The 27,511-nt window shown below is 46.9% G+C and overlaps 1 protein-coding gene across 1 annotated transcript in view; it reads right to left on the bottom strand.

Moving 5' to 3' along the window:
* Nucleotides 1-27,511, bottom strand: part of CCT5 (chaperonin containing TCP1 subunit 5) — a 120,208-nt gene that overhangs the window by 3,395 nt on the left and 89,302 nt on the right. The window contains exon 10 of the mRNA XM_069613732.1: nt 16,605-16,785. Coding sequence (XP_069469833.1) covers nt 16,605-16,785 — 181 coding nt within the window. The remainder of the gene's footprint in view (nt 1-16,604; nt 16,786-27,511) is intronic.

Here is a 27,511-nt window from a genome sequence, read left to right as displayed (position 1 = left end):
CCTCACTACATTTAATGGCTGGTGGCAGTGATTTAATTTTCCTAACAATGTGTTTTTACCGAAGGCTGATTCCTCATCTACAGTATTGCACCCACGGGTTCCCATGTCGTCAAAATAACCCCAGTCTTAGTTTGACCATTTCTTGCTTTTGAGGTCTTTCTTGCCTAACAAGCACGCAGAGTAAAACCCAAGATAGTATGCATGTACTACACAAGTTGGTAGAGTGACTAAGTAGCTAGGCTCATTAAGAGCGGTCAATGTGAGCTGTAGGGTTATCACACAGATTCACGGTGACAAATAAAACACTTGCACTCAAGGTTTCTGGATTAAACAATTATTAATTTAACAGTCGGTTGAATACGCCTTCTTTAGAAGGGAGCAATATACGTGTAACACAGAAAAACCCTTCAAAATCACTCAGTTTCTTTAAATCAGCAAATACCCATTTATAATGGCACAGATTCTTCCTACACCCCGAGGTGACTTAAATAACTAGGACACTGTGGCCATTAATACATCACTGGTACATTTAGAGCAATACTGAGGCAAGTGTCAAAAGATGAAATTGAGGGGATAAAACAATGGTTTAACAAATATTCTTAAGCGGGTAAGTACTTTTTGAATCCTCCAAAGCAAAGTAAATTAACCCTTTCCTGGGGGAAGGCAAAGCACAAAGTCCGAGGTAAGAAGAGTATTTCAGAGAGCCAGGACAGCTAATGTTAGTTGAGCAAAATTCTAGGTGAGCTGAGGCACTTCTTGCAGGAAGGTAAAAAGTCTTGCACAATGTTTTAGAAGTGTTTGTATAAAAATGAAATCACTGTAGGGCCACAAGCTGGGAGGCTTGTGAGGGGTAAAGCTGCAAGCAACTCTGCAAGAGCAACCAAGACAAGTCTCAACTGAGTACTAGCAAGGCTACACAAAAAGAGGTAAGTGCCCTTAGTTTTACAGTAAATTGGTTCCAGCTGGCTTCGGTTCCTGTGTAGGGCTGCAGATCCTGTTCCTGGGCCTCAGTCGTGGGGACAAGGACGTCTGGGGACTCCTGCACTATTAATCGAAGGTCGGTGGCAGCAATGGGCATACTTCAGATCAGCAGCACTTTGTGGTTTCAGCTTCTTGCTACTCTCGCAAATAGCACCGGCATGGTTCTCAAATACAACTATGGACTTTATTTTATTCATTTATATTGCGCCGGTAGCTCGCAAGCTCCAGGGCGCAGAGACATGTACACAGTAAGACAACATGAGACCATAAATGGCACGATACAATAGACTTGAGTGAAGGGGGAGTCACTAGTTTACGTTAGTTGAAAATATGGGTTTTCAGAAATGTGCGAAAATGCAAATTTGTTTCCATCCTTGTGTGCAGGGAGATTGTTCCATAGGCCAGCGACTGACGGAAAGATTTTCCTGCTCCATTTTTGCGCTTGTGGGTGGTCACTGCGATCCTGCCTTGATCAGCAGATCTTCGCTTTCTGTTGGGCTTTCTGTTGGGCACATGTATGAATAGTTTAGATTTTAGGTAGGCCGGAGCCTCTCCAAAGATGCATCTGTGCACCAACGTCAGAGCCTTGAATTGGACCCGGTCTTCAATTTTTAACAAGCATAGTTCTTTCCTAGCTTCACTGATGTGCTGGGTTCTGGTTTTTTGTTTAATAATTCTTACTGCGTTGTTTTGGATGACTTGGTAACTATGCAGACATTGTTGGATCCTAAGAGGAGTGCATTGCCATAGTCAAGGTGTGATAATCTAGTAGCTCTTGCAATGGTAGCACAGTTGTCTTCTGATGATAAGTATGGCCTAATGGCTTTTAAAAGCCTGAGATGGTATGCACATGTTTTTCTATATATTGGGCTTGTGCTTCGGACCCCAGGGATGTTTCAAGCATCATACCGAGGGTTTTAACCTTACTCAGGACTTGTAGTTGGGTGTCCTTTATCACGAATTAGCTGCAAGATGTAGGCAGCTTCATTCTGGCTGAATGTGATCCAAAAACCATAAGTTCGACTTTTGCTGTTAAGGCACATCCAGTGCATATCCATCCATTGTTCTACAGTGTTGTAGACCATGGATAGCTGCTCACTGTCTTTCTGAAAGTCCCCACTTAGTTCAATCACTAGCTGAGTGTCGTCAGCATAGTTGTGTTGATGTTGTCAAGAATTAGGCAGAGGCATCTCAGATACAGCTTGAATAAGAGTAGGGACATACTAGCCCCCTGTGGAGGAGAACTTGCCCCCCCCCCCACCTGTTCCCCTCCAGTGGACTCTAGACATCCTGTTTTTAAGAAAGGACATTATCCAGCCTATAGCTTAGTCTGAGCAGTTGCAGTTTTCTTCAGTGCGGTTTTTAGTAGGTTATGATGGAGCAGGTCAAATGCCTCGCTCAGATCTAGAAGGATAAGAAGGCCGGCTTTCCCCTGGTCTATAATGCGGAGCATTTTAGTCTGCAAATCTAGCATAGCGGTCTCTGTGCTAAGGGCAGGGCGAAAACCCAATTGTTGGTAGTGCAGGGACTCCGATGCTTGTACCTGGTCTTGGAGTTGCATTGTATCAAACTTGTCCACGATTTTAAGAATAAAGTTACAATTGGTAATGGGTCTAAGGTTATTTTGGTCTCTCTGGTCCAGGTTCGGTTTCTTAACTAATGATGTTACTGTGACCCTTTGTATGCTTTCAGGCACTGTCTGGTCTCTAAAGGAAGTGTTGATTATTTGTCAGAATTGGGGCAAAAATGTCTGGATTGTCCAGAATTATTTTGGGCGGAAGTAGGTTTTCAGCATTGGTTGTGGGTTTCATAGTAGCAAGCACTTTTAACATGCCGCAGGTGGTAATTTGTACAAACTTAAGGGGTGGATTATTTCCTCAGAGGGCAATGATGTTGACATCTTTGTTGGATTGGGACTTTGCTATAATGTCCCTGGCCTTAGAAATTGTTAAAGAAAGCCATCTGGGTTGTGTTGCATTCTTCTTGAGTGGGTGAGAAGAGATTTCCTTGGGTTTCTCAACCACTTTCAAGATATTGAATAGTTTGCGGGTGGAATTAGCTGCAGTGGTAATCTGTTCATTGTAGAAGTTCTTGAAACTCTTTCCATAGTGCCTTTTTCTCCAGGGAGAGGTTTGCCATTCATTTTCTTTCCCCCCCCCCTCTACTTTTTTGTTCCAAAAGTTCTCCCATGAACCATTGTTTTTTTACAGTTAGATCTAACCATCTAAGTTTGTGGTGGCAGCTTCTGATCTGCCAATTTCTGAAGGTGACATAGAACAACAAGTTACTTACCAACTGTAACGTTCTTTCGATTGGCTGATCCTCCCACGTATTCCTCATCTGATGAGACTCCCATAGCAGTGGTAAATTTGCAGGTGGGAGTACTACAGTTTAGTCATGGACTGACTGGACAGCTTTTGCAAATAGTCCTTGATATGAAGTGGATTCCAAGCAATAGTGCTTCAAAGGTGTGCATTGACAACCAGGTGGGCGCAGCACAAATATCCTGTACTGGGACACCCCTTTGAAGAGCCGTTGAAGTTGCCATACCTCTAGTTGAATGAGCTCTTAATCCATCTTGAGACTCTTTTCCAGCCAATTTATAGCATTCAGAGATTGCTAGAATTATCCATCTGGATAGGGTTTGTTTAGACACTCCAAGTCCCAATTTGTGTCCAGTATACCCAACAAATGGTCACATTGTCGAAGATTTGCCAGTCTGGAAATGTAGATGTTAAGAGCCCTTTTTTGGGTCCAGTCTATGCAATCTTTCCTCTTCCTTACTAGCGTGAGGAGGATAAAAAGAAGGTAAGGTAATTTGTGTGACAGATGAAAAGAAACTATTTTAGGCAAGAAATATGGTTTGACTTTTAGAATAACCTTGTCCTTATGGAAAATGGTGAGGAGGCTTACAAGACAGTGCCTGCAACTCACTTACCTTGCGGGCTGACGTTATAGACACCAACAGAATTGTTTTAAGAGCGAGACGTCTTAATGGGCAAGAATGTAAAGGTTTGAAAGGGGCACACATGAGAAATTTTAAAGACTAGATTCAAATCCCAGATGGGTACCTGAAAAGGTGGAGGGTACACGTGTCAGCCCTTTCAAGAATTGACTGACTAAAAGGCATTTTAAAATAGGACACCTCTAAGGAGCGCCTAAAGATAGATAGCACTGCCAAATATCCTTTTATAGTACCAACTTGGAGCCCCAAATTGGCCAAGTGTAAGAGAAAGGAAAGTACTGTTGGAGTATTACAAAGGAGAATGGATCCACATTCTTTTCCCTGCACCATTTACTGAACTTGTTCCAATGACACTGGTACAGGGATTTTGTTGCTGGCTTTCCGGCTGAAAGCAAAATCTCCATTACGTTATCCAGGAAGTCCCAAGCCTTATATTTTAGCCACTCGGAAACCATGCGTGAAGGCTGTCTTGACCTCTGGATGGAGAACCCGACCTTCCTCTTGCGAGAGAAGATCCTCTCTTTGTGGAAGACATATTGGAGGGAAGATTGACATGTCTAGAAGGTCCGGGTACCACGTCCTCCAGGCCCAATCCGGGGCAATAAGAAACATGGTTTTCCTGAACTTTCTCAACCTCCCGATTACTTGAGGAATCACAGGGACAGGAGGAAACACGTAAAGGAGTGGAAATAGCCACTACGAACACGTCCCCTAGAGCTCCCCTTGGGGGAAATTCCCTTGAGCAGTACAGTTCACACTTCTGGATGGCACTGGTTGCGAACATATCCACTTGAGGGGATCCCCAAAGGTTGACCATCTCTTGAAGGACTTCCTGAGCTAGGTCCCATTCGTGGGAGACTGCTCTGCCTGCTCAGAGCGTCTGCCGCTGTGTTCAGCTCTCAAGCTAGGTGAACTGCCTATAGAGAGATTCCTTCTTGCAATGCCCAGAACCAGAGCTGCATTGCCTCTGCACAGTGGCAGTGAGCCTACGCCTCCTTTTGTTGAGGTAGTACATGGCCACTCTGTTCCCGTCATTATCAGGACATTCTTTCCCTGTACAGAGGGCAGAAAAGTATATTAAGTAATCTAGATTGCACATCAGGTGCAAAGCCAGATTTCCTTAGCCATACAAACCTGTGTAGGACCGTGCTAGATGCCATGGACACCGCTTACACTATCTGCAGTGTCCAGTCTGGACTGAAGGCATTCCTCCATAGCCTCTTTACCATCTTTAACTATAGCCAGGAACAGGGGTGTCACGGTATTAGTTTTATGATGGTACGATAACCTTCTTGCCAAATGATGGTATATCATGGTTATCACGGTATAGCAGGTGGAGTTGATTAATCTTAAATATTTTCTAAAGGTCATAAATTGTCAGATTTATCATCACAAACAAAACCAGGCAACCGGTGCCAGAATTGGGCTTTTCAACATACTTTCCACTGAAATGCCACCCCTTGCTTCCATCAAACACAAACGTGTGGCGAGGGGGTGGGGGGGTATCCCTGCTGCGACTGGCAAAGCAAACTGAATAGCTTTTCTTAAGTGGTCATTTAGCTACCCCACTGGCTACTGGTGAAGATGACATGTTGCCATCTTGATAGCCTCCATTGATCTGTGGCATGCAGGTTGACGGTGGTATACGCTTGTGCGCATACACACCGACACATGCACTCTTTACGTCACGGCCTTTAGTTTACTTGCGGGCCAAAAGGTGTTCAGTAATCAAGGACATGTTACCCTTTGTTATGGCAGCAGGGAATACCCAGAGAGATGAGTGAATTTCGCAGTGTGACTTATTCTATGTAAATACCATGATCGAACCAGGGAAAATCCCCCATTGTCATATGTTTAGAAAACATCCATTATAAATATATAAACCCCAAAGCCGCCAACCCAAAGTAAACCCTTTTCCTTCTTGGCACTGTATTTACTCTTCCTATTGCTAACATATTGATTTTGTGTCAGGCACGTGTGGTTTATGGAATGGCATTAAAAACTGCTCCAACTGAAACTACTTGGCAGACGGCACATCCAACAGTGCAAGACAAAGACTGCGCAGCACTTACTGCAGCCTTTCCAAATCAGATTGAAAAGCACACAACGGTATACCGGTATAAACAGTGTGACGGTTATTAATTAAGTGGTTCACAGTATCTTTAACGGTATACCGTTACATCCCTAGCCAGGAAACCATCCAGTTCCTCGCCTTCCGGGATACGTTCAGGCGCCGAGGACATGCAGTCCCACAGGGTATATGTAAATCTTGCTACTGTGCAAGTAACAGTCGTTTTAAGAGCCATGCTGCCCGAAGAAGACTTACCGGGCCCAAGCATCAACATTTTTATCATCCCTGTCTGGTGGTACTGATTGATAAGCTGATTGCCTAGTGGAGGTTGCAGCTTGAACCACTAGACTTCAGGGGAGGGAAGTTTGGATAAATATTCTGGATCTGATAAAGAGTCTATATTTTGGAACAAGTTTCTGGTTTACTGCTGACATAGAATCAGGAGTATTCCAATTTACCATCACCCTTTTTTGCAGTGCCTTATGGAATGGAAGAACAGGATCTTTTAAGGGACCTTCACTCAAGATGTCCGTCATGCCATCCTGGTCGGAAGCTGCCTTCCAACCCATAAAATCAATGACCCTTCCCATAAGATTGCTATAACTAGGATCAGCATGATCTGTAGGGTCTGGTCTTTCAAAATCCACCTCATGTGAAGTATCTAAACCACTGAAATTTGAGACAGTCAAAGATCTGTTATTTTAGAATTTGGGGCCACGAGCTCTTCAAGGACCTCCCTGGCTCCAAATCTAACTCCAGCTGAAGTGACATCCTCTTCAGAGGAGTGTTACTCAAAAATGGATGACATGGATCTAAAAAATAAATTCCTGTCTAGGTTGAGGATGGAAAACCTTTTCAGGTGAAGGTGGAGTTGACCTAGGTATGGACAATGTCGTCGACTTGCGTCTTGGAATCAAAGAAGGCCTTGAAGGTGTCGATAAAGATGTTGCTTCGACGATGTCGAAGGAGGCATAGATGCGGTCGAAGGAGGCTTCGATACAGCCAAAGGTGTCGACGTCATTTTCGTCAGCGGTTTCGACGCTATGGGCGTAACTGAGGCGAGTCAAGTTTTGACTTCGACGTCAATGTCAATTCCGCTAACCCCGATTTATGCACCAGAGGTTTTGACTTAGTGCGAGGTGTCGGGGAACCTTCCCGCAAAGACACTGTACTCCTTTTCAACTCTCACGTGTTTAGATTTTGATTTTCCTCTGGCACCTTTAGAGTGGTTAGAGGCATGATCACCACGCAGCAACTTGAGGGGGTCTGGCCGCTTGTTAGGCAGAATCCTGTGCAGTTCCCTTGGGGACCACTGCAAAAAGTTTAAGACTACAGGAGTAAGCAGTAAACCCAATTGGTAGCAGCCTGCACCACCCAGATTTACCTGGTAGCTGTGGCTGAGCAGTCAGACTTCTCTCAAGAAGAGTAAGGCAGTATATAGAGTATACACAATAGGGCTACAAACACAGTGGAACAAGCAAACACTGACCAGAGCTTTGTATCAAAAGTATTATTTATTTAACACTTTAAAAACACACTAGCACTCTAAATCAAAGGCAAGTTCAAACACAGTCAGATAAAGTATAACACCTCCCTTGATAACTATTAGACAAGTCAGAGTTAAAACACCACTATTTGTTAAAACAGATGTGAGCGCCTAACCTAGATGGCACTCCAATAGTTAGGTTAAAGGGAGAGAAAAAGGCGGAGCACAGAAATAAAACAGGTCCCAACACTTTTAGGAGTTCTCAGCAAGGGAATAAAGGCAGTATACACTGTAGAGCCAAAGTTCATATGCCAGGCCCACTTTAAATGGAGCAAAGCGAAACGTGCCCAGGATCACACAGGTGAAAATGCACTAAAGCTCTTTGCAGAATGTTCAAAAAGGTTGGGGTGGTTCAAGAAGAAAGAAGGTCTGGGGCCAACCCAGTTGGAAAGCCAAGGATTTAAGGGTCACCTTGGGAAAACTGAAGAAAGGGAGGCCAAGCAGGACACAGTACCTTAAAGAAAGGAAGCTCCAGCGGTGGCAGTTGTTCCTGGCAGCGGTTGCAGTTCGTCGACCAGGGGAAGAGAGGATCTCGTTGAGGAGGAAACGTGGAGTCGATGCACTGCACAGGGATGAAACCAGCCACGGAGTTGGTCGGTAAAAGGTGCGTTCCTTTTATTCGCGGTCAAAGTTGTGTACCATGGCTATCCGGCCACTGGGGTGCTTGGCACGGGCGATTCGACCAAGAGACGTCTTTTGAAGGAGAAAGGGCAAACTGGTTGGTCCCACCAGCTCAGAGGAAGACTCGTCCAGCGAACATCTGCTCTTGTCGTTGGGAAAGTGGTGAGTTTGTTGCAGCAGGGCTCCACCGGTGGTGTCGTCGTTGCAGATGGCTCAGCTTCTTCCCTCTTCGGATTCCTAGGTCCTGTGGCGACTTCTGAAGTTCCAGTCCCAAAAGCCCTGCTTTTATGAAGAAAAAGCCTCATTCAACAGCCTAGCTGTCACTCAAACATGCTAAGTGGTGAGCCGGGCCCAATCAGAATAGAGTGCGACTTGAGTTGCTAAGGCAACGCAGTCCAGGGTGCCAATTTCCCTCCTCACACATCCTGTGGAACCCATTTGGAGGGCTTCTGTGGAGAAAGCCCGCCAAAAAGTGGAACAAAGGGCTCGACCTTGGTCAGAGTTACAGAGACGGACACGAACGCCATTAGAGTTCTGGCAAAAAGACCCAATCATGAATTTAATATTAAATAAACCAGCGGTATCTTTAACATTGCACCAAAAAAGTGGTGCGTTTAAAAATCAATGGGAAAAACCCATAGGAAATATTCCGGTGGAATATTTTGCGTGGTAACCACTGCCACCAGCAAGAAACTCGACAAGGTGGGACTGGACAGTGCCCCCTTGAAAACAGACCCAGGGGCAATATAATTAACCCCTTCCAGTACTTCCACAATATGATGGTTTGTACTGGTTCTGTTCACAATTTAAGACTAGTAAAGTCAACGGTGACTTTACATGCCCTGGGAGACAGTAGTCAGTCCCAGGGTATGGAGCCTATGTTTGGGGGTCACTATGACACCCCTGTGTTACTGCATCGAGGGTGCTGTGTAACATACACAAAAAACAGATGAAACCCTATGGAGTAAAATACCCCATAGCCCAAAATCAAACAAATAGTCAGACATATCTCAAATCATGCCTAAGAGTGGGAGTAAAAGAGTCTCACTCGTAGCAGGAGAAAGAAAAAAAAAAAAAAATCCAGCAAAGCTGCTGGGGGACTCACTAGGTTTGTGAAGTTAGCCTTTTAAGAGAATTCTCCCTAACACCACTTTCGCAAATATTTTAAGCATCGAAGCCCTCCGATTTTTCTGGGGAATCGTGCTTTGATGGGTAAGTTAATCTCCTCTCAGAGGAGGAGAGGAAGACCTGTGACGCTGCTTCTTTGATTTTTTTAGTCGAAGGAGATTTCCCAGAGCAACTCTTTGATCTCAAGCTCCTCAACTTATGACGAGATTTAACTGGATTCATCCGAATCCTTTTGTCTTTTAGAAAACTTCTAAGTTTCCTCCCCCACCACCAACTTACCTCCATGTTCCCTAGGAGCCTTATTGGACATGGCCTGACAGGAACCGCACTCTTTTAACCAGATGGTCTGGGCAGAGGCACCAGAGGCAAATCCGATGGGGGTTGTTAGACATTTTCCTACCACACGTCCGACAATTTTTTCAACCCTGTCTTGTGTGTGGTGGGAGTAGATGAGGACATAGTCGAGGAAAAATCTGATGCGCCGTTCGTAACACAAAGCAGTTGCGTTGGAAAAACGGAACCGAGGTAACGGGCGCTGCTCGAGCCCTTTATACAGCGGATGACATTGACCCTCAAGGGACGACGACCCCGCGGCCTCGAACACAGCACCCTCTGGTGAAAAACAAAAAGCAGCAAAGCTGGGATACGAATGATCATAGAATGAGGAATACGTGGGAGGACACAATCCATTCGAAGGTTTGCTAGTAGCGATCATACGAGTGTTCCTTTAATTGGTTTCAATATTATCTAGACAATGCTTGAATTGCTCTTTGCCGATGTTTTTAAAATTACGATGCATTACTTTAATCGGATGGTTAGGGGTCTTTGTTTCGGCATTGGTGGAGAGATGTAAAAAGTGACTAATGGTCGGACCATATACATGTTTGTTTTGTAGTCTTGTAAGCCGAGATTGTTAGTAACAACCCAGTCTAGTAAATGACCGTTGTCCATGGTGGTTTCAAGATTTGCCACCTTGTAGTCGATGTTATTCTTAAGTTTCTCTAATTTCTCCAATTATCCTCGCATCTGAGGTCCAGCACTCTGTTGAGGTGGCTCAGACTTGGTCAGTCCGGCTTCATGGGAATCCGGAGGCTCTTCCTGTAACTTTTGGTCCAATTAAAGACACTCACTGGATTCTGGTGTTCCTCTCCCAGGCAATCTGTTCCTGCAGCAGCGGAAGTACAGCCAGCTCCATGAGGATTTCCAGATGTCTTGGGGTCGATTGGTCCCACAAACCCAAGGAGACAAGTCTTCCTTTGCAGGTCTGTCGAGGAGAATACAGAGCATCAGCACTGCAGCAGAGCTTCACTAGGCAAAACCAACTGTCCAGGAGTTGCAGCAGGCGTCTCTTCCAAGTAGTTTTTCGGATTCTTTCACCCAGTGGTCGACTGCCTTCCAAGCAAAAAGACTCGCTTATATGCAGAATTCTCCCATTAATTCGTAGCCTAGCTGTCAATCACAGCAGGGTGGCTGTCGTCCAAGGACAGCCCTCCAGCCAATCACCCATGGGTGCATTCCTGTAACCAAGGAGACTAAGCAGAGGGAGTTTCAGGCACATCCCCTCCCTTCCTGCCCTGCCAGAGGCGTGCTTTACTAGTGAATCCTGCCAAAGACAAAACAAAGGGATCAAACCTGGTTTGGCACAGAGTAAATCTCAAGAAGGTCCTTTCCAACAAGCAATGGCGAAAAAAGACCAGGGCCATTTTGGCAAAATGGGCACTTCACTGCAGCTGCAATTGCAGCCCACGGTAGAAACACCATGGTGGGAAAAAGTCAACCACTTCCAGACATTGATTGTAGAAAGGGTAAAAAAAAATGTTACATGACAAACTAGACAGAGGGGATACCAAGTAACCCCTCCAGCACCCTATTGTAAGATAGTGTGTGCTGGTCTAGAAAGTTGCAGAATGTAAGTAAAGTCAATTTCACTTCACTGCTCTTGGAAACCCTTCACCAAGAGAAGGTATTTAAACCTGGGAAATCTAAGAGACTTCCCTGTCAATGCACTGAAGGTGCTTTGCGTCAATGTAAAGATGAACCCTATTGAGTCTGACAGAGCCCAAATCACAGAAATATTCAAGAGTGGGAAAAGGATCTCTCTCTCCAGGTTAGAAATTAAAAGTCTTTATTAAAAGTCTTTAAGTCCAGAAAAAGAGCTGGGGTCTCCAAGGTAGAAGCAAATTAGCACATTTCTGAGAATTCGCTGTACCCCGGGAAGGAGTTGCCCTTACACGGTGCAATGGAAAACAGTGTCCCTCCCTTGGGCCTTGATCTCTGACGAAGTCCTTCAAGTCCTCTGAGGTGACCTTTCAAAGAGCTCCCTCCACCGAGTAAGTGCATCGCGTACGATACAACCTTCCCAGCCGTGGTCGGGCCAAGGCAGCAGAGGCAAAGAGCGTGGGGGTCAGACGTAGGGAAGAGCCCCTCGCAGGCTGGACACCTGCTGAGGTTGACATGCACCAGGGCGGAGCTTGGTGCCAGATTAAGTATCCGGGGGAAGAGCGCGTGGAATTACATGGCCGAAGCTAAACCCAGGAGCGCTGGTGAAATTGGCCTGTTCCCGTCAACACGGAAAAGGGGACTGAAGTGGCGCCGGTGAGCAGAGTATGTGGAGCACATGCTCTGTAAATTTAAAGGGGAAGGTGGTTTATCTGGTGTAAAAGGTTCCGTCTCCTGTCCCTAGTGAGGCACAGACATGCAGTATGGAGGAAAGGGGACAGGACGCAAGAGTAAGGTAAGTAAAGTCAATTTCACTTTACTGCTCTTGGAAACAGTAGTTTAAACAAGAGAAAGTATTTAAAACTTTGGGAAATCTGTGTCACTGAAGCTGTTGTGCTTCAAAAGATGCCTATGGAGTTTGACAAACAAAAGTAAGTGTTCAAATCAAAGAAAAATACGAGAGTGGGAAAAAGGTTTTGCTCTCTCCAGGATAAAAATGAAAATTCCTAAAGTCCAGCAGAAGGGTTGCTAAGGTACAAGGGAATTAGCAAATTTGAGAACTCTCCCCAACACAGGAGATAGCCGCCAGATGCTCTTTGATGGAGGCGTGCGCCAGCACCGCCTTGGCCAACGACAAGTACAGAAGGATCTGATGGGCAGTGATTTTTAGAGGGTTGATCTTCTGCGACCGGCTACAAGTTGGCGCCAAGTAAGCCTGCGAGTTGGGAAAGTTTTAAGCACTTTCACTGCGAGAGGCAAGTACTCAGTCTGGTTTTACAGTACCTTAACAAGTGAAGAAAAAGAAGCAGCTGGTGACCTCCATTCCTGGCAGTTCCTGCAGATCTCGCTGGTCCTGGGTCTCAGTCATGCGGACAAGAGGGAGGACATCGGGGACTCCTGCACTGGGACATGTCAGAAAAAGCTGCCAACTGGCAAATCTTCAATTCCGTTAGCTGTAGTCCCTCTACCTGGTTATTCAGTTTCCTGCAGCACTTCGAGGAAAATACAGCCAGCTCTGAGAATGGTATCCAGGTGGCTTAGTTCAGAGTCGATTGGTCCCACCAACTCAAAAGGTGAAGTCATCCTTGCAGGGCTTCTCTGTCGAGAGGAACTTAGCGATTCGGACCTGCAGCAGTGCTTCACTGGGCAAACCAACAATCCAGGAGTTGCAGTGGACGTCCTCTTCAAGCTAGTCTTTGGTTATTTCAGTCCAGTGGTCGACTGCGTTCCAAGCCAAGAGACTCGCCTTTTATTTAGTTCTCTCCCATTAATTCCAGCCTAGCTGTCACCCAGCAGGGTGGCTGCCTTGCTGGACAGCCAGCCAATCACCACAGAGTGCATTTGGGTCTCCGTTAGGAAGAATTCTCATAAACTGTGCCAATTCCCTTCACCTTAGAGACCCCCTAAGCAACCTTGCTGGATGGAAAGAGTTTTTCCACCCTCATGTATTTTGAATGTGTTCTACTCGTGTGTTCCTTTGGTTATTTTTAGACAACTCCATAGGCATAATCTTTTCATGTGTCACACAGCACCCTCAGTGCAGTGACACAGGGAAACCTTTCCAGGCTTTCCCAAGGTTTAAATAGCTTCTGGGATAAACTATTTCCCAGAGAACGCAAGGTTTAATTGACTTTACTAGTCTTTCCAAATTCCAAGACCCAGCACACCCTATCTTACTATATACTGCTGGAGGGGTTACCTAGTATCTCCTGTGTCCAGAAACTCATGTAGCAGTCAAATGCTACCCTTCCTCTCGAAATGGCTGGTGGCAGTGGTTTTACAACGAACTACCATGATTACCATCCGAAACTTTTGAGACTTGATGTACTTGTTCAGACAGCAGAGGTCCAGGATGGGCCTCACTCGTCAAAAAGACCGGCGGTTGAAGTGACAAGAGTACACCCCGGAGCCTCTTGGGATGATCACCATTGACCCTTTTAGCATGGCCCGCACCTCCAGAAGAAGCTGAGGGACATGGTTTTCCTGCCGGGCCACTGGTGGTATTCGTTGACACTTCTGTTGAAATTCTAGGGTGTGTCCGAGGGCAAGAGCGTGCAGCACCCAACAGTCATGGGAGATGGTCTTCCACATGCTGACTAAGTTCGCCAGCCAGCCTCCAACCAGGGTGCACGGGTGGGGACCCGACACCACGACCGGTTCAATCCTGCTTGGCCGTCAAAAGGCCGCCTTGGGGACCCTGGCGACGACGTCCCCCGAAAGCCTTGGAGCAGCCCGTTAGTTTCCTGGGCCGAAGAGCAGGGGTGTTGGTGGTAAGAAGAGGAGCCCCCGCCAAAACCTTTGGCGGATCCTTGGGACTTGCTGCCCGAGGGCCGAAAGGACGGCTGCCGCTGGTGAAGAGTGCCCAAGGCACGTGCCGTTTCAGTTTCAGTCTTAATGGCTTGTAGAGACTCATACAGCCTTCCCAAAGAGATTGTCCCCGTCAAAGGGCATGTCCCAAACCCTCAACTGAATGTCTTGACGCAAGTTGGTGGCCTTGAGCCAGCCATGACGAAGGCAAACGCTGTTGCCCATCTGGTGGAACCCTCATTGTTGATATCCGTGGCCACCGCAATGGAGTGGTCCGATGCCACCTTGCCTTCCTGCAGAATTTCCAGTGCTTCTGACTGCTTGTCGTCGGGGAGGAAGTCCAGGATGTGAGCGATCTTGAACCACAGCTGTCGGTCATAGCATGCTTCGAGGGCGTTGGCAGCCTTGAGTCGCCGCAGAGTAGCTAACCCGTCGTCCCATGGCATCTAACTTCTACCCATTGCTGTCTGGAGGGGTGGAAGCTGCCGAGGAAGAAGCACCCGAAGACTTCTTGGCCGCTGCCGACACCAGAGTCCGACAACGGTTGGGCACACAAGCACTTGGGCGCAGAGTCCGGCACCCTGTACTTCTCAACGCGACCCCTCTTCGTCAGGCTGTAGAAGGGTTCTTCATGGGAGACTAGCCTTTGCCCCAAATGTCATCCAGGACTGGGGCCGAGAGGATGGTCTTTCTCTTTGACTCACGGCGCTGGTATAAGCCCCCTCCTCCTCTGGAGCGAGCTGGAAGTGCTGCGAAGCTCTGGAGATTGTGTGAAACTAGCCCATCTCGTCTGGTGGGGAAGATCTGGGCGGTGGTGAAGGGAAGTCACCCATCCCACTGTGTGCCCATCGTCACTGTCCGGGTGCATCTCATCTCTTGGGGCAGAGGGAGGCGAAGGGTGGCAAGGAGCTGGAAGGTGTACCTTCCTCTTCTTGGCCGGTGCCTCCCCAGTCGGTGGGGGTGGGGGGGTTGTCTGTATCTCAGAGCAGAGTATGCAGCGCTGAGAGAATGTCCACAAAAGGTGTCTCTAGGCGGCAACTTAGGCGGAGGTAGAATCAGAATCTGGGGTATAGGCCGGGAGCCCAGGCCCTCATCACCCTGCAGCTCAGTCGCCTGTATAGACGGTATCGTCATTGTCACCCTCGTCATAGTGCCTGCTCCTGACGTTTTCCTCCTGGATGGTTTGAAGGTAGATGAGCTCATCCTCCGGGGAGATACCCGTGCCCTGGAGGACCTCCACCCCCACTTCGCAACCAGAGGTGACAGTTACAGGGAGATGACCAGCATCATCTTCTCCGGGGTCTTCACTATGGGCTGGAAAGAGCCTCCCTCCTGGCCAGGAGGGACACTCTTGCTTTCGTGAGGGGGATGCCCGTTGGATCCGCCACAGCGGTTTTGCGAGCGACGCCACAACCCCCCCTCGATGGAAGGCTGGGCCTTTGTCGGATGTAGCTGGGCCTTTACGGTCACAAGCAGCCCCTTGTCCCGCTTGGCCTTGGTTGTCGCAGAGGCCTTCCCCAGGGGGGGGAGGGTCAGAGCCCCAGAGCCCCAATCCCCTTGGCCTTCCCCGGCAGGTCGGACTTGGGTTTCTCCGGGAGTTTGCCCGGATGGTCTGACTTCCTCTTGGACAAAGATCCTGAGCATTGACTGGTGACTGAAGTCGCTGGAGACGGACCCGCCCTGGCCGCGTAGCAGCCCATCACAACAGTGCTCCCGGGGGCAGTGGACTTGCATTGCTTAGCCTTCTGTTGGACCCCTGCAGGAGGGGTGGCCTCAAAGGTCTTGGAAGCCTGCTCAGCTTTCTTGGAACCGCAAGAGGCATGCTGCTGGGACACACCCAGAGCAGGGGCCTTGGCCTGCAGCCACTCCTCCAGCCGCCTATGCCGATCCTTTAGCGTGCGAGGCGGCATCTCCTGGCAAAACGCACAGTCTTCATCAACGTGTGTCGGGGTACAGGCAGTAAAGGCACTGGGAATGCTTGTCATCCGAGGGCAGTCATTGGTTGGGGCATTATGACCCAGTGCTCAGTGATTGGTTGTTAGGAGAAAGACAGTTCAGACATGAAACTGATTTCTCTTCAGCGAGGATTCCCAGCCTGACGGGGAATATTCATAAGCAGTGAATCCATGCCAGACCCCATGCTGGAGAACCAGATTTCTTCACATCTCTGCACTACTTTCAAATCAAAAGGTTTGCTCTCAAAATACATTTCACCACACTTGACCATTCTACTCTTGCAACTCATTTACTAAACAGACAGTAAAACAAGCATTGGTAAAGCCAATAGTTTTGCCTGTGGTGTAGGCAAACTAGCATAAAATGGTAGGTGAAGGAGACCTTTCACTTGCACAGAAAAAAGGAAAAAACACTGGTAACATTCATTTTATTGGGACGATTTGTAGTAAAAGGAAATCTTAACATTACAACTTTTATACATGAAAATTACACTTTTCTGCCTATTGAAACATCAATTGTTGACTTTGCAAACGCTTATTTTATTAGACTTACAACATCTGTTTAAAGTTACTTGTAAGCAAATTACTTACCATTAGTTTCCTTCTGTAAACAGTCAATTCCGAGTGCTGGATTGTTTTCTAGCACTTGCTTAGCTCTTACTTCAGTCATGGTCTGGATGGGACTCATGCCACTGTTTTCAGCCAGGGACATAGGAATGACTTCCAAAGCATCGGCAAAAGCCCTCATTGCATACTGCTCCAGAGAAGGGCACTAAAAGAAACATTTAAAAATGTAAATTAAAGCGCCACATGCTCAACCACAGTATTTTTTTAAAAAAACTAACCAATGGTCCTTACCAGTAAACCTGGAGTGCTCATTAAGAGCCACTCAACATATCGTCAATACCACTAGCAACAATAAGTGAAAGGCAAATGAACAATTCCATATACTATAATCTGCACACCATTAACCACAAAAAAAAAAACACGCAAGTCTCGCTCCTCCATCCACCAACCTCTCTGGGCTGCAGGAATGAGATTTGAGCAGCTGACATGAACTAGACAGAGCCATAATAGCATAACGAATGCCTGAGTGGCAAGGGGGCTGGACCAAGTGCGTTTTATTAAACCAATGGGTTATCAGGTGCAAGTATGGACCAAAAGGAAGGAGGTGGAGACGGAATGCATGGGTATATAAGATCCACGCTCACAAACATGGATGAAGGGTGTTTTAATGATGTCAGAGGAGGTATTGGACAGACAAGGCAGACGGAGAGAGTACAGAGGAGCTAGTGGGAAAGATTTCAGGTAATGTGTGTGTTAGAGTGGTAACAAGCATGACAGTGGATTGTTGGGAAAGTGGGTGTTTGAATGAGAGGAAGTAGAAAGAAAGTACGGAAAATAGAGTAGAGAGCAAAGACAGCTATTGGAAGGTGAGCGATACAGAGCGAAAGAGTGAGTGAAGGGGAGAGGTTGGGGACCAGGAAATAGGGAGAGAAGGGACGACAATTAGAAATATCAGAGGGGGAAAGGCAGAAAGACTAGGAGTTACGAGTGAGGAGGAGATTAGGAAAGAGCATAGGGATAGAGTGCGAGAAAGGGGGACAGTAGAGCTGGCAGGAGGTAGAGCAGGTAGGAAGAGAATAGGCATAGAAGGCATATAGTAAAGGAGTAAGGATAGTAGAGTAAGGGTTCCTCTGAAAAATCCAGGAAAAAGAATCGCCCTAGGACCTCACTTGGAAGTATAGGTTAGTATCAGATAGTAGTGGATATTCATTACTAGTCCTGCCTCATGAGTGGCTGGGGAGTAGGGAAGCTGGATAAACTAGAGACTGCCATTAATCTGGCCTTCTTGCAGCCCAAAATCCACAAAATTGTGTAATCTGACAACTACTGAAACAAATCCTTGAATTTGTAAATTCTTAAAGCCATCTGCGACATCGGACAGCCCTACTTCATATCCAGCCGTCTCACCCATTAAGATTCTACTTTACCTCTAAGACATTGGGGACGTCTTGCCTACCTTTTGCTGACTTGTTTTGAACCTTTCCTCACTTCTGAAGATAAGACGCATTTTCACTAAACTTACCTTGCTTAGCTCATTTGGTTCATTTGGCTTGGGAGCATCGATTAGCCCCTATGGCCATCAGTGCAGGAGCACTTGGTTACCCAGTGTAAGGAATATGTTATCTATCTGAAGCTCCTGTTCACCAGCAATGGTACATTTCATGGATTCACATGTCCTTTATTACCAGTCAGGCTGTGAATCCTCCAACATTAAAGCAGTTTACCTTTAAACTTTACAACTACAGGTCACTTTAGTGCTCTATTAGTCATTCTGGGACATACAGACCCCATAGCCAATTAGACAGGTCCCCCTTGACTCTGCCGGCCATCTTCAGATTCGGCAGTGCACGGAACGTGCTAGTATGGGCCAACAAGAGCCCGATTTGGAAAGGTGGGCGGGTCGCATGTGAATCCATGAAAGATACTAATGCAGGAGAACAGGAGTTACAGGTAACTAACTTATTCCTTCTCACGCATTGGTATTTTTAATGGCTTCAGAGGCTTTTTAAATAGGATAATGTTGAAGTACACATACACAACCAATGGGCAGAGGCATAGCTCAACAGAACCTATCGACTTACCTCTGGAACATTCATCTCAATTTGAGAGGTTGCAAAGTACTGCCTGACTGACTCGGGACTCCTCCCTGGAATGCCCACCAATGAAGTCGAAATTTGTGAAGTTATGGAAAGACCTCCATGTGGCTGCCCCACAGATGTCGAGTTGGGGTGGTGTGGGGGGTGGGTTGAGGGAAGACATTGGACAGGCACGCCGTAGAAGCCACAGCTCTCAGCAAGTGTAGTCTTGGCCTTCCTGGAAGGGGCCTGTTGGCCAGACAATGGAAGTGGGAAATGCAACCAGACAGCAACCTCGCAATGGAAGCCATTGAAAGGGTGTTGCCCTTGCCGGTAGGTCCGCAAGCAAACAGTTCAGATGACTTTCGGAACTTCCTTGTGCAGGCCACAAAGAACTTGGGGGCCCGGGTGACATCTAGAGAAGGTCTCCATGGAGCGATCTTTACAAAGTAGAGCCAAAGAATACTGGAATAATCAGGTTTGTTCAGGTGGAATGGTGAAGGGACCTTTAGCATGAAGGGTTTGTATGCACAACCACTTAAGACTGGTGTAAACTCGAGTAGGGAGCTTTGCAGGAGAGGACTTGCAGTTCACCCACCGCTTTGGCTGAAGTGATGGCAACTAAGAATGCGGTCTTCCAGGAGAGATATTTCAAAGGGGCTCTGAAGAGGCTCGAATAGAGGCCCCATTAGCTTTAAGAGGACATTGAATCCCCAAGCAGGGTCTCAGACCGGGGGAAAACACTAAACAGTCCCATGAGGAATTCCTTTACCAAACTATGCAACCAGAGGGAAGGCTGATTTGAGGTACGCGTGCAGTGTGAATGGCTGCCACCCACTGGCAGAACGTGTCACCCATGCTCCCCACTAGTGGACCCTGCTAGCGAACCTCTTGCACTATGTACGTCGCTGTCGCAAACTGATCGATCTGGAGTCTGCCCCCACCTGAGAAAAAGGTTGTCCACTTGATCCTGCCGAAGCCCCCAAAAGAGCACAGCTCCATGCTGAGAGAGGGCTACGGCCCGGTGCCACAAGTCCTGCGCATCTCTTGAGAGCGCTGGGTATCTAGTGCCCCCGTTTTATGCTTTAGAACATAGTGGTGGTATTGTCCATGAACCTGACCACTTTGCCCTGGAGGGACAGAAAAAATGACTTGGGCCCAAAACACTGCCTGCAGTTCCAGGACATTGGTGTAGATCCCCATCCTCTGGTACCCACAGGCCTCTTGTGTGGAGACATCCGTTATGAGGTCCCCAGCCCTCCAGGGGAGCATCCGTGGTGACCATCTCCTGGTACTGGGGGAGGGTTGTTGCTCTGAAGTCCCTGCCCCCAGTGATGTTGGAGTGCACGCCCCACCCCCTTATTGCTAGACGGAACTCGACGAGAACAATCCTGTCCTTTAAGCATCCGTTACCTGGACCCACTGGGCGGCCAGGATTTCCTGGAGGGGGTTGCAGGTAAATGCACAACAACATGCCGAGCAATGACGCGATGGCTCGCACTGTGGCGATCTTCAGTGCCAGTAGCAGTTGTACCTTTTGATTGGGGGGGCCCCCCCCAGGCAGGAGACCGTGTTCAGCCTGGCCCCCAGGAACAGGGCGTCCTGCGATGAATTCAGCAGGACTTCAGATAATTCACAGAGAATCTCAGACCCGTCAGCAGCCGAACAGTCCTGTCCGTGTGGTAGACAGCTGTTTCCCTTGACTTGGCCTGCATTAGCCAGTTGTGAGGTACGGGTACACATTAATCCCATGCAGATGGGCCACCAAGGGTGCCAGGCACTTCGTAAACACCCTGGGCGCCGAAGTCCAAAGGGAAGGGCCTTGAATTGGTAGTGTTTTCCCTGTACTACGAAGCACAGGTACTGCCGATGCTTCCTGGGGACGTGGAAGTGAGTGTGTTAGGGAAAATTCTCAAACATTTGCTAATTGCCTCCACCTTAGAGAACCCCAGCAACTTTGCTGGATTTTGAGGAGTTTTTTTTTATCTGGAGCGAGCGAGACTATTTTTCCCACTCATGCATTTTAATGTGAATTTGACCTCCGTTTCTTTTGGCTATGGAGTCTAACAAACTCCATAGGCATCATCTTTTACATTGTGTCACACAGCACCTTCAGTGCAGTGACACAGGGAACTCCGTTTCCCAAGGTGTAAATGCATTCTCTGGGATAAACTACTGTTTCCCAGAACAGTAAAGTGAAGTGAAATTTTTACTTAGCAGTGTACTTGCTAGACCCAGCACAACCTATCTTACAATAGAGTGCTGAAAGGGTTGCTTAGTATCCCCTGTGTTGAACTGCTCATGTAACATTTTTATGTTACCCTTTCCCCACAGAATGGCTGGTAACAGTGGTTTCGTTCCGAACTACAATGTTCGCATTTACTGCGGCTGTTCGCACTCCGGTAACGCGAACTGCGGGAGCCATCTTTGACAAAATGATCCCCGGTCTTTGTTTTTCGCCATGCCTTTGTGGAAAGGTCCTAGATGGTTTCTCTGTGCGCCAAACCAGGTTTGGTCTGTCCATTTTGCCTTTGGCAAGGGTTCTGAGTGAAACCTGCCTCTGGCTCCCGTGTCTGGGGGTAGGCAGTGAGGGAGGTGCCAGAAACTCCCTGTGCTTAATCTCCTAGGAAACCCAAATGCACTATGGTGATTGCTGACTATCAGGGCAGCCACCCGGCTGGGTGAGTGACGGCGAGGCTGGAATGAATTGGAGGGGGGGGGGGGGGGGTGGAGACTGGATAAAAGGTGGTTCTTTTGGCTTGAAGGTAGAGTCGACCGGCCACTGGACAACGGAACCGAAGAGCTTGAAGAGGATGCCTGCTGCAACTCCTGGACCATTGGTTTGCCCGGTGAAGCCCTGCTATAGTGCCAAGTTCGCATCGACAGAGAAGCCCCTGCAAGGACGACTTCGTGGGACCCACCCATCTCAGAGCTAGTTGAATTTCCTCAGAGTTGCTGCATGAAACCATATAGCCAAGGAGAGTGACACCAGATTGTGTGCATTGCTTTAAAGCTGGCCTAAAGCTTTTGGAAGATCCTCCGGACTCCCACGAAGCAGGACTGACCAAAGCCTGAGCCCCCTCAGCAGAGTGCAGGACCCCAGAAGCAAGGACAGTCCAGCTTCACAGCTAGGGACTGTATTTCTGCTATTTGCGGTAGCTGAAATGCGAAACAGCCACTGAAAGTGAAGTTTACATGTTGCAGGTTTGCCAGTCCCGACGTCCTCCCTCTTTTCCCCACGACTGAGGCCCAGCAACAGTGAGATCTGCAGGAACAGAAGTCATCAGCTGCATCTTTTCCTCTAAACCAAGGTACTGTAAAACAAGTCTAAGAACTTACCTCTTACTGTAGAAGTGCTTGTAACTTCCACAAGTCTAATCAGCTTGTGGCCCTAAATTTGATTCTGCTTTTCATCAAAGACTCTTAAGAACTTTTCCATTACTTACCAGAAGTGCTTTATCCTAGCCAAGACTTTTGCCCATTGACTTTGGCTTAGCCTATTGAATAACTTCTAGTGAACTCCAAGTATCTGCACTGGTTAAGAAATTTGTGGTCTCTCGGGTTCTAAAAACCTTTGCCTTTTACCAACTTGTGAAGAGTGTTCTGAATGCCAGCAGCAAAATATTAATGTCCCCAGCACCCTTGTTACCGAAGTCACCTCTTGGTGTAGGTTGTGTCTGTGGGCCATCCCAAAAGGGTCTGGTCTGATTCAGAAACTCAGAGTGTGCAAGTATATTTGTGTGTTACTATTAAATTGCTCCCTTCTGAAGGCGGCTTTATAACTGATAAATTAATAATCGTTTATGCAAGAAACAGAGTAAGTTTATTTGAATACCTGTAACTGAATCCTTGTTTAACTCCACTACAGCTCACATTTCCCCTCTTGAGATCAGCCTGGCTGCTCACTCTACCAAAACTGTAGTACAAGCTTATGCCAAAGGTTGGGTTGCCTATACCTGTAGTCCTAGATGTTTGTAGTGTTCACAGAGGGTACTGCATTCAAACTTTGCCTAACAGAGTGTCCTCCAGATCCAACAACATTAGGAAGTCCCCTTCGCCCAGTTGGCCGTGCACGTGTTGCAATGTGACCATCATGAATTGTTGGGAGATGACCTGCAGCGACCAAGTTCCTCAAGAATGGGCCCCCAGCCCACGGTCTTTCTTACTAAGTATCTGGCGTAAACTGGCGCCCCACAGTTGCTTTGGAACGTGCTCCATCACCCCTTTTCTTAGCATGGCCTGTACCTACTGTAGGAGCCAAGTAACGTGCTGCTCCTGTCAGGCCACCAGTGTTATCCACAGACACTCCTGCTGGAATTCTAGAGTGTCCGTGGGCAAAAGCGTCCAGTACCCATCAGTCGATGGAGATCTTCCACTCGCTGATGAAGCCCGCTAGCCCGCCTCCCACCAGGGTGCCTGGGTGGGGGCCCCAGACGTCCTGGCCGGTTGAGTACTGCATTGGGGCCCGTGTGCTGCCTTGGGAGTGACGACAACCACCTCCAAAAGCCTTCAACCCCTGTATGCCACTTGTGTCATGGAAGAGGGGGTTGACGTAAGAGGACGATCTGCCACCAAAACCCTTAAACGATCTTCTGGATTAGTTTCCAGAGGCACGAAAAAGGTCAGTGCTGCTGAAGCATGCCTAGGGACCGGGCCATCTCAGTGTCGGTCTTGGTTTGTAACAAGTCGACAGCCTTCCCAAAAAGATTGACCCCAAACAGCATGTCCAGGACCCTCGCCTGAACTTCCTGTTCAAACTTGGTGGCTTTCAACCAGCCACGATGAGGGATGCAGACAATGTTCTCCATTTGGCGGAACCCCGTGTGATGTCCAGGGCCACGGTGATGGCATGGTCCAATGCCACTTCACCCTCCTGGAGCATCTCCATAGCCTCGAATAACAGGGCCATCTTGTAGCACAGTTCCCCGTCGTACCTGGCCAGGATTGCAAGTGCATTTGCCGCCTTGACCGTTGTTGCCGCTGAATAAATCACCTTTCGGCCCTTTGTGTCAAACTTCTTCCTCTCGCTGTTCGGGGGGTAACAGAGGCAGACTATGGATTTGATGACTTCTTCCTTCCAGACACCAAGACAACTGAGTCTGGGGAAGGCTGCTGTTAGGTAAGATCGTATGCAGCACCCTTTTGGTGCGCTGTTATGGATCAATTTAATAATAAATCACCATGTCAATACGTTCTTTAAGCCCTTATCCTTTTTAATATCCTAACATACCCGACTGCCTTTACATTCCTCACGTTCTAGATTTCCCACACCCCGCTCCACCAGCAACATTCTTTATACATCTACATGAGGCTAGCACCTAATAACCTATAAAAATATAGAACAATCCCCCTTACTTATCATATAAAAGGTACTTACATATCATTAGCTTTTACATTCCAGGTGTTCAAATATCATACATCTGTACTTACAATTTGATAAATTCATGACTACATTTGTTCAATTAATCGATCAGGCTTACGAACCACCCAGCAAGGGCGATTTCTCAGAGTCAGGTCCTTAGGATCAGAATTATGACCAGCTAAATCAATTGGATTTGAATTAATTAAAAATAGAACCTCCACCCTCAAGTTCAGTTTGTCCACCGTGACTTTGAACTTCACTTGAATCCATAAAAACATCATCCAAAACAGAATGACTCAGTTCTCTACTACATCTTTCTTCATCTTCAGAGTCACTAATGGAGTCTTCTTGAAACATTCTCCTAAACAATGAAGCATTTCTCGTGACCTTGTGTTCATCTTCTTCAACAGCAGTGATCATTGGTCCTTTTATAGTTTTTACTTTCAGAACCATGGGTTTATATCTTGAATCAACTTAGTACGACATCTTTGCCACACTAATACAGAATCGCCCACTCCAAATTGATCATCTTTGGCTTTCCTTTTTCGACCAGTCCATTCTTTAATCTTCATCCTTTTTATTCTGCCACGCTCTAATTTCATCATCTTCCTCTAGATTATAATCCTCAAGTTGAGGAAGTCTGGTATGAGGTTTATACCGGATCATTAATTCTGATGGTGAATATCCAGTTCTCATGCAGGGTATTCCAATAACTCTGTAGCACCTGTGACACTGCTTATGGCAGACACATTGTCCACAATTGCTCTTTGCTGAGCTCTTTTGAGATGGGAGCATAAACCTTTCAACCATTCCATTCGCTTAAGGCCATAAGGGTGTAATCTTTTGATGTTTAAAACCCAAAATGAGCAGCAAACTTCCCAAATTGATGCCCTTGGAAATGTAGCCCACTATCAGTTTTGACCACTCTAGGAACTCCCCATTCACTGAACAGTTCATCTAGAACTACAGCTACATGATGAAATGCGGTTCACAGTACATGTTTCACAAGCGGGAATCCGGAGTATTCATCCAGGGCCACTAACAGATATCCTCCCTCTTCCAGCGGCCCATAAAAGTCCAATGCCACTCTATTCCATGGACCATCAGGCAATGGCAATATCTGAAGAGGAGTTGCGCGACTATTTTCAGCAGTTACTTGGCACGCAGCGCAGTTTTTAAGAATATCTTCAATGATCACATCCATGCACGGAAACCAGACTTGATGTCTTAATATCTTCTTGGTATTTACTATACCCCGGTGACCTTCATTAGCCACCATCACAAGAACTTTCCTTAAATTTCTGGGTGCTACAAGTCTATTTTCCCTCAAAAGAATTCAATCATCCGTTGCTGTCAATTCTCTACTTATTCTTGCTAATCTTTGCATGTCCTTCATGTCCACATTTTTCATATCCACCCTTCTATACTTTTCCTTCCATCCAGCCATCTCCACTTGCCAATCTTGTAAGGCAAACTGCTGCTTGAATTGTTGATCATTCCTGCTCTTTTCTACAAACATCTCCTTTGATATTGCAGGTGGCAAGGCATTGAGCAATAAATATGATACATAATCCTCCACCTCTGCTTGCATCAGCCTCTACTCTCGGATGTCTAGACAAATTATCCGCAGGAATAGCTTCTTTTCCAGGCTTATGCACAATGATGTAATCATACATCTGCAATCGCAGTCCCCATCTTTCAATACGTGGAGGCATCTTAATTCTTGGATTTCCAAAAAGTGAGATCAGCGCTTGATGACCTGTAACCAGCATGAATGGCCTGCCAACCACAAAGTGATGGAATTTTTCACAAGCCCAGAGCCGCTAAACACTCCCTTTCCGCTTGTGAATAAGCTTGTTCAATCTTGCTCAGGGCACGACTAGCATATGTCACAATATGCCTTGCACATTCCTTTTTTGGCTCCACTTGTGCTAGGATCTCCCCCCAATCCCACAGGGCAGGCATCCACTATGATTTCAGTTTCCCACTCTGGGTTAAAGTATGCCAACCGTCGACAGCTGACAAGTTCTTTTAATTACTTCAAAACTTTCATTGCATTCTCTGTCCCAGGTAAATTCCACTTCCTTTTTCAGTAATTGTCTGAGAGAATCTGTTGGTGTTGCAAAACCAGGCACATATCGCGCACAATACCCAGTCATTCCCAGAAAGGATCTTAATTCAGTCACATCTTTAGGTGGCTTCAATCCAAGATTATTATTCACCTTTTCTGGGTCTGCCTTTATTCCTTGTTCTGAGAATGTGTGTCCAAAGAACTTCAGACTTTGTTTATACAACCCAACGAACCTAACACGGAACCACAACACAAACTCCGAAGCTTTCCTGAAATATCACCAGAGGCATTCGCAATGCTGGTGAAACGAAGCAAGAAAGCAGGATCACCCATGGACCCATGTCCCCCAGACATCTACAAATCAATCCTCGCGCAAGGATCGCCAGCAGAACACTACAGAAACCTTCTAAATCTATCACTACCAACAGGCACTGTACCAAAGATCTTCAAATCAGCATACATCAAGCCACTCTTGAAACACAAGTGGTGACGTAGATGACCTTTCCAACAGGCCGATCTCCAACATCCCCTACCCAGCAAAACTTCTAGAAACCTACGTGTATATAAACTAACCCAAGAACACATAGAAAAACACCACCTGCTGGACCAAGCGCAAATCGGTTTCAGACCAGCGAGAGGAATGGAAACAGCACTATCCATCCATCTGGGACAACCTCAAAACTAACAGACTCAAACACTACCTCAGCCCTTATTCTGCTCGACCTCAGCAGCCTTTGACACAGTTAGCCACGACACCCTGACCAAAAGACAAGAAGACATAGGCATAACAGACAGCACTACGCTGGACCAAATCATTCCTAGCAGACAGAACAGAAACCGTATGGATAAAACCTTTCAAATCCACGCCACGAGTTAACGATTGGAGTACCACAAGGATCCTCACTATCTCCACTATATTTCAACATCCATCAGACTCCGGTCATCAGAATCTTCAAAAAAATACAACATTACATGTTACAATTACGCAGATGACACTCAGATGTACAAAATCAAAGACACTGATGCCGACCATTCAACCCTAACCGACTGTCTAAAAGAAGTCTTCAACTGGATGGATGCCAACAACATGAAAATCAACCGAGGAAAGACAGAAATCATGATCGTATCCTAAGAACGAAACCACCATCCCATGGCCTACGGAAATGGGAAACGCACCAACACCATCGAAGGTAGTAAAATATCTGGGAGTCCTAATGGACAACAACCTAATGCTGGAACCACAAATAAATGCAGTGAAGAAATGCTTTTTCCTCCTCCACACGGCAAGAAGTCTACCTTTCCTCTCGTTCACTCACTTGCGTTGCCCTAATCATGTCAAAAATCGACTATGCAAACAGCCTCTACCTCGGAATACCAGAATACCTCCTGAAGAAACTGCAACAGATCCAAAATGCAGCAGCAA

Source organism: Ambystoma mexicanum, chromosome 5p (assembly GCF_040938575.1).
Source record: "Ambystoma mexicanum isolate Mex_15411 chromosome 5p, UKY_AmexF1_1, whole genome shotgun sequence".
Classification (NCBI taxonomy): domain Eukaryota; kingdom Metazoa; phylum Chordata; class Amphibia; order Caudata; family Ambystomatidae; genus Ambystoma; species Ambystoma mexicanum.
This window is presented reverse-complemented; position numbering and strand designations above follow the sequence as displayed.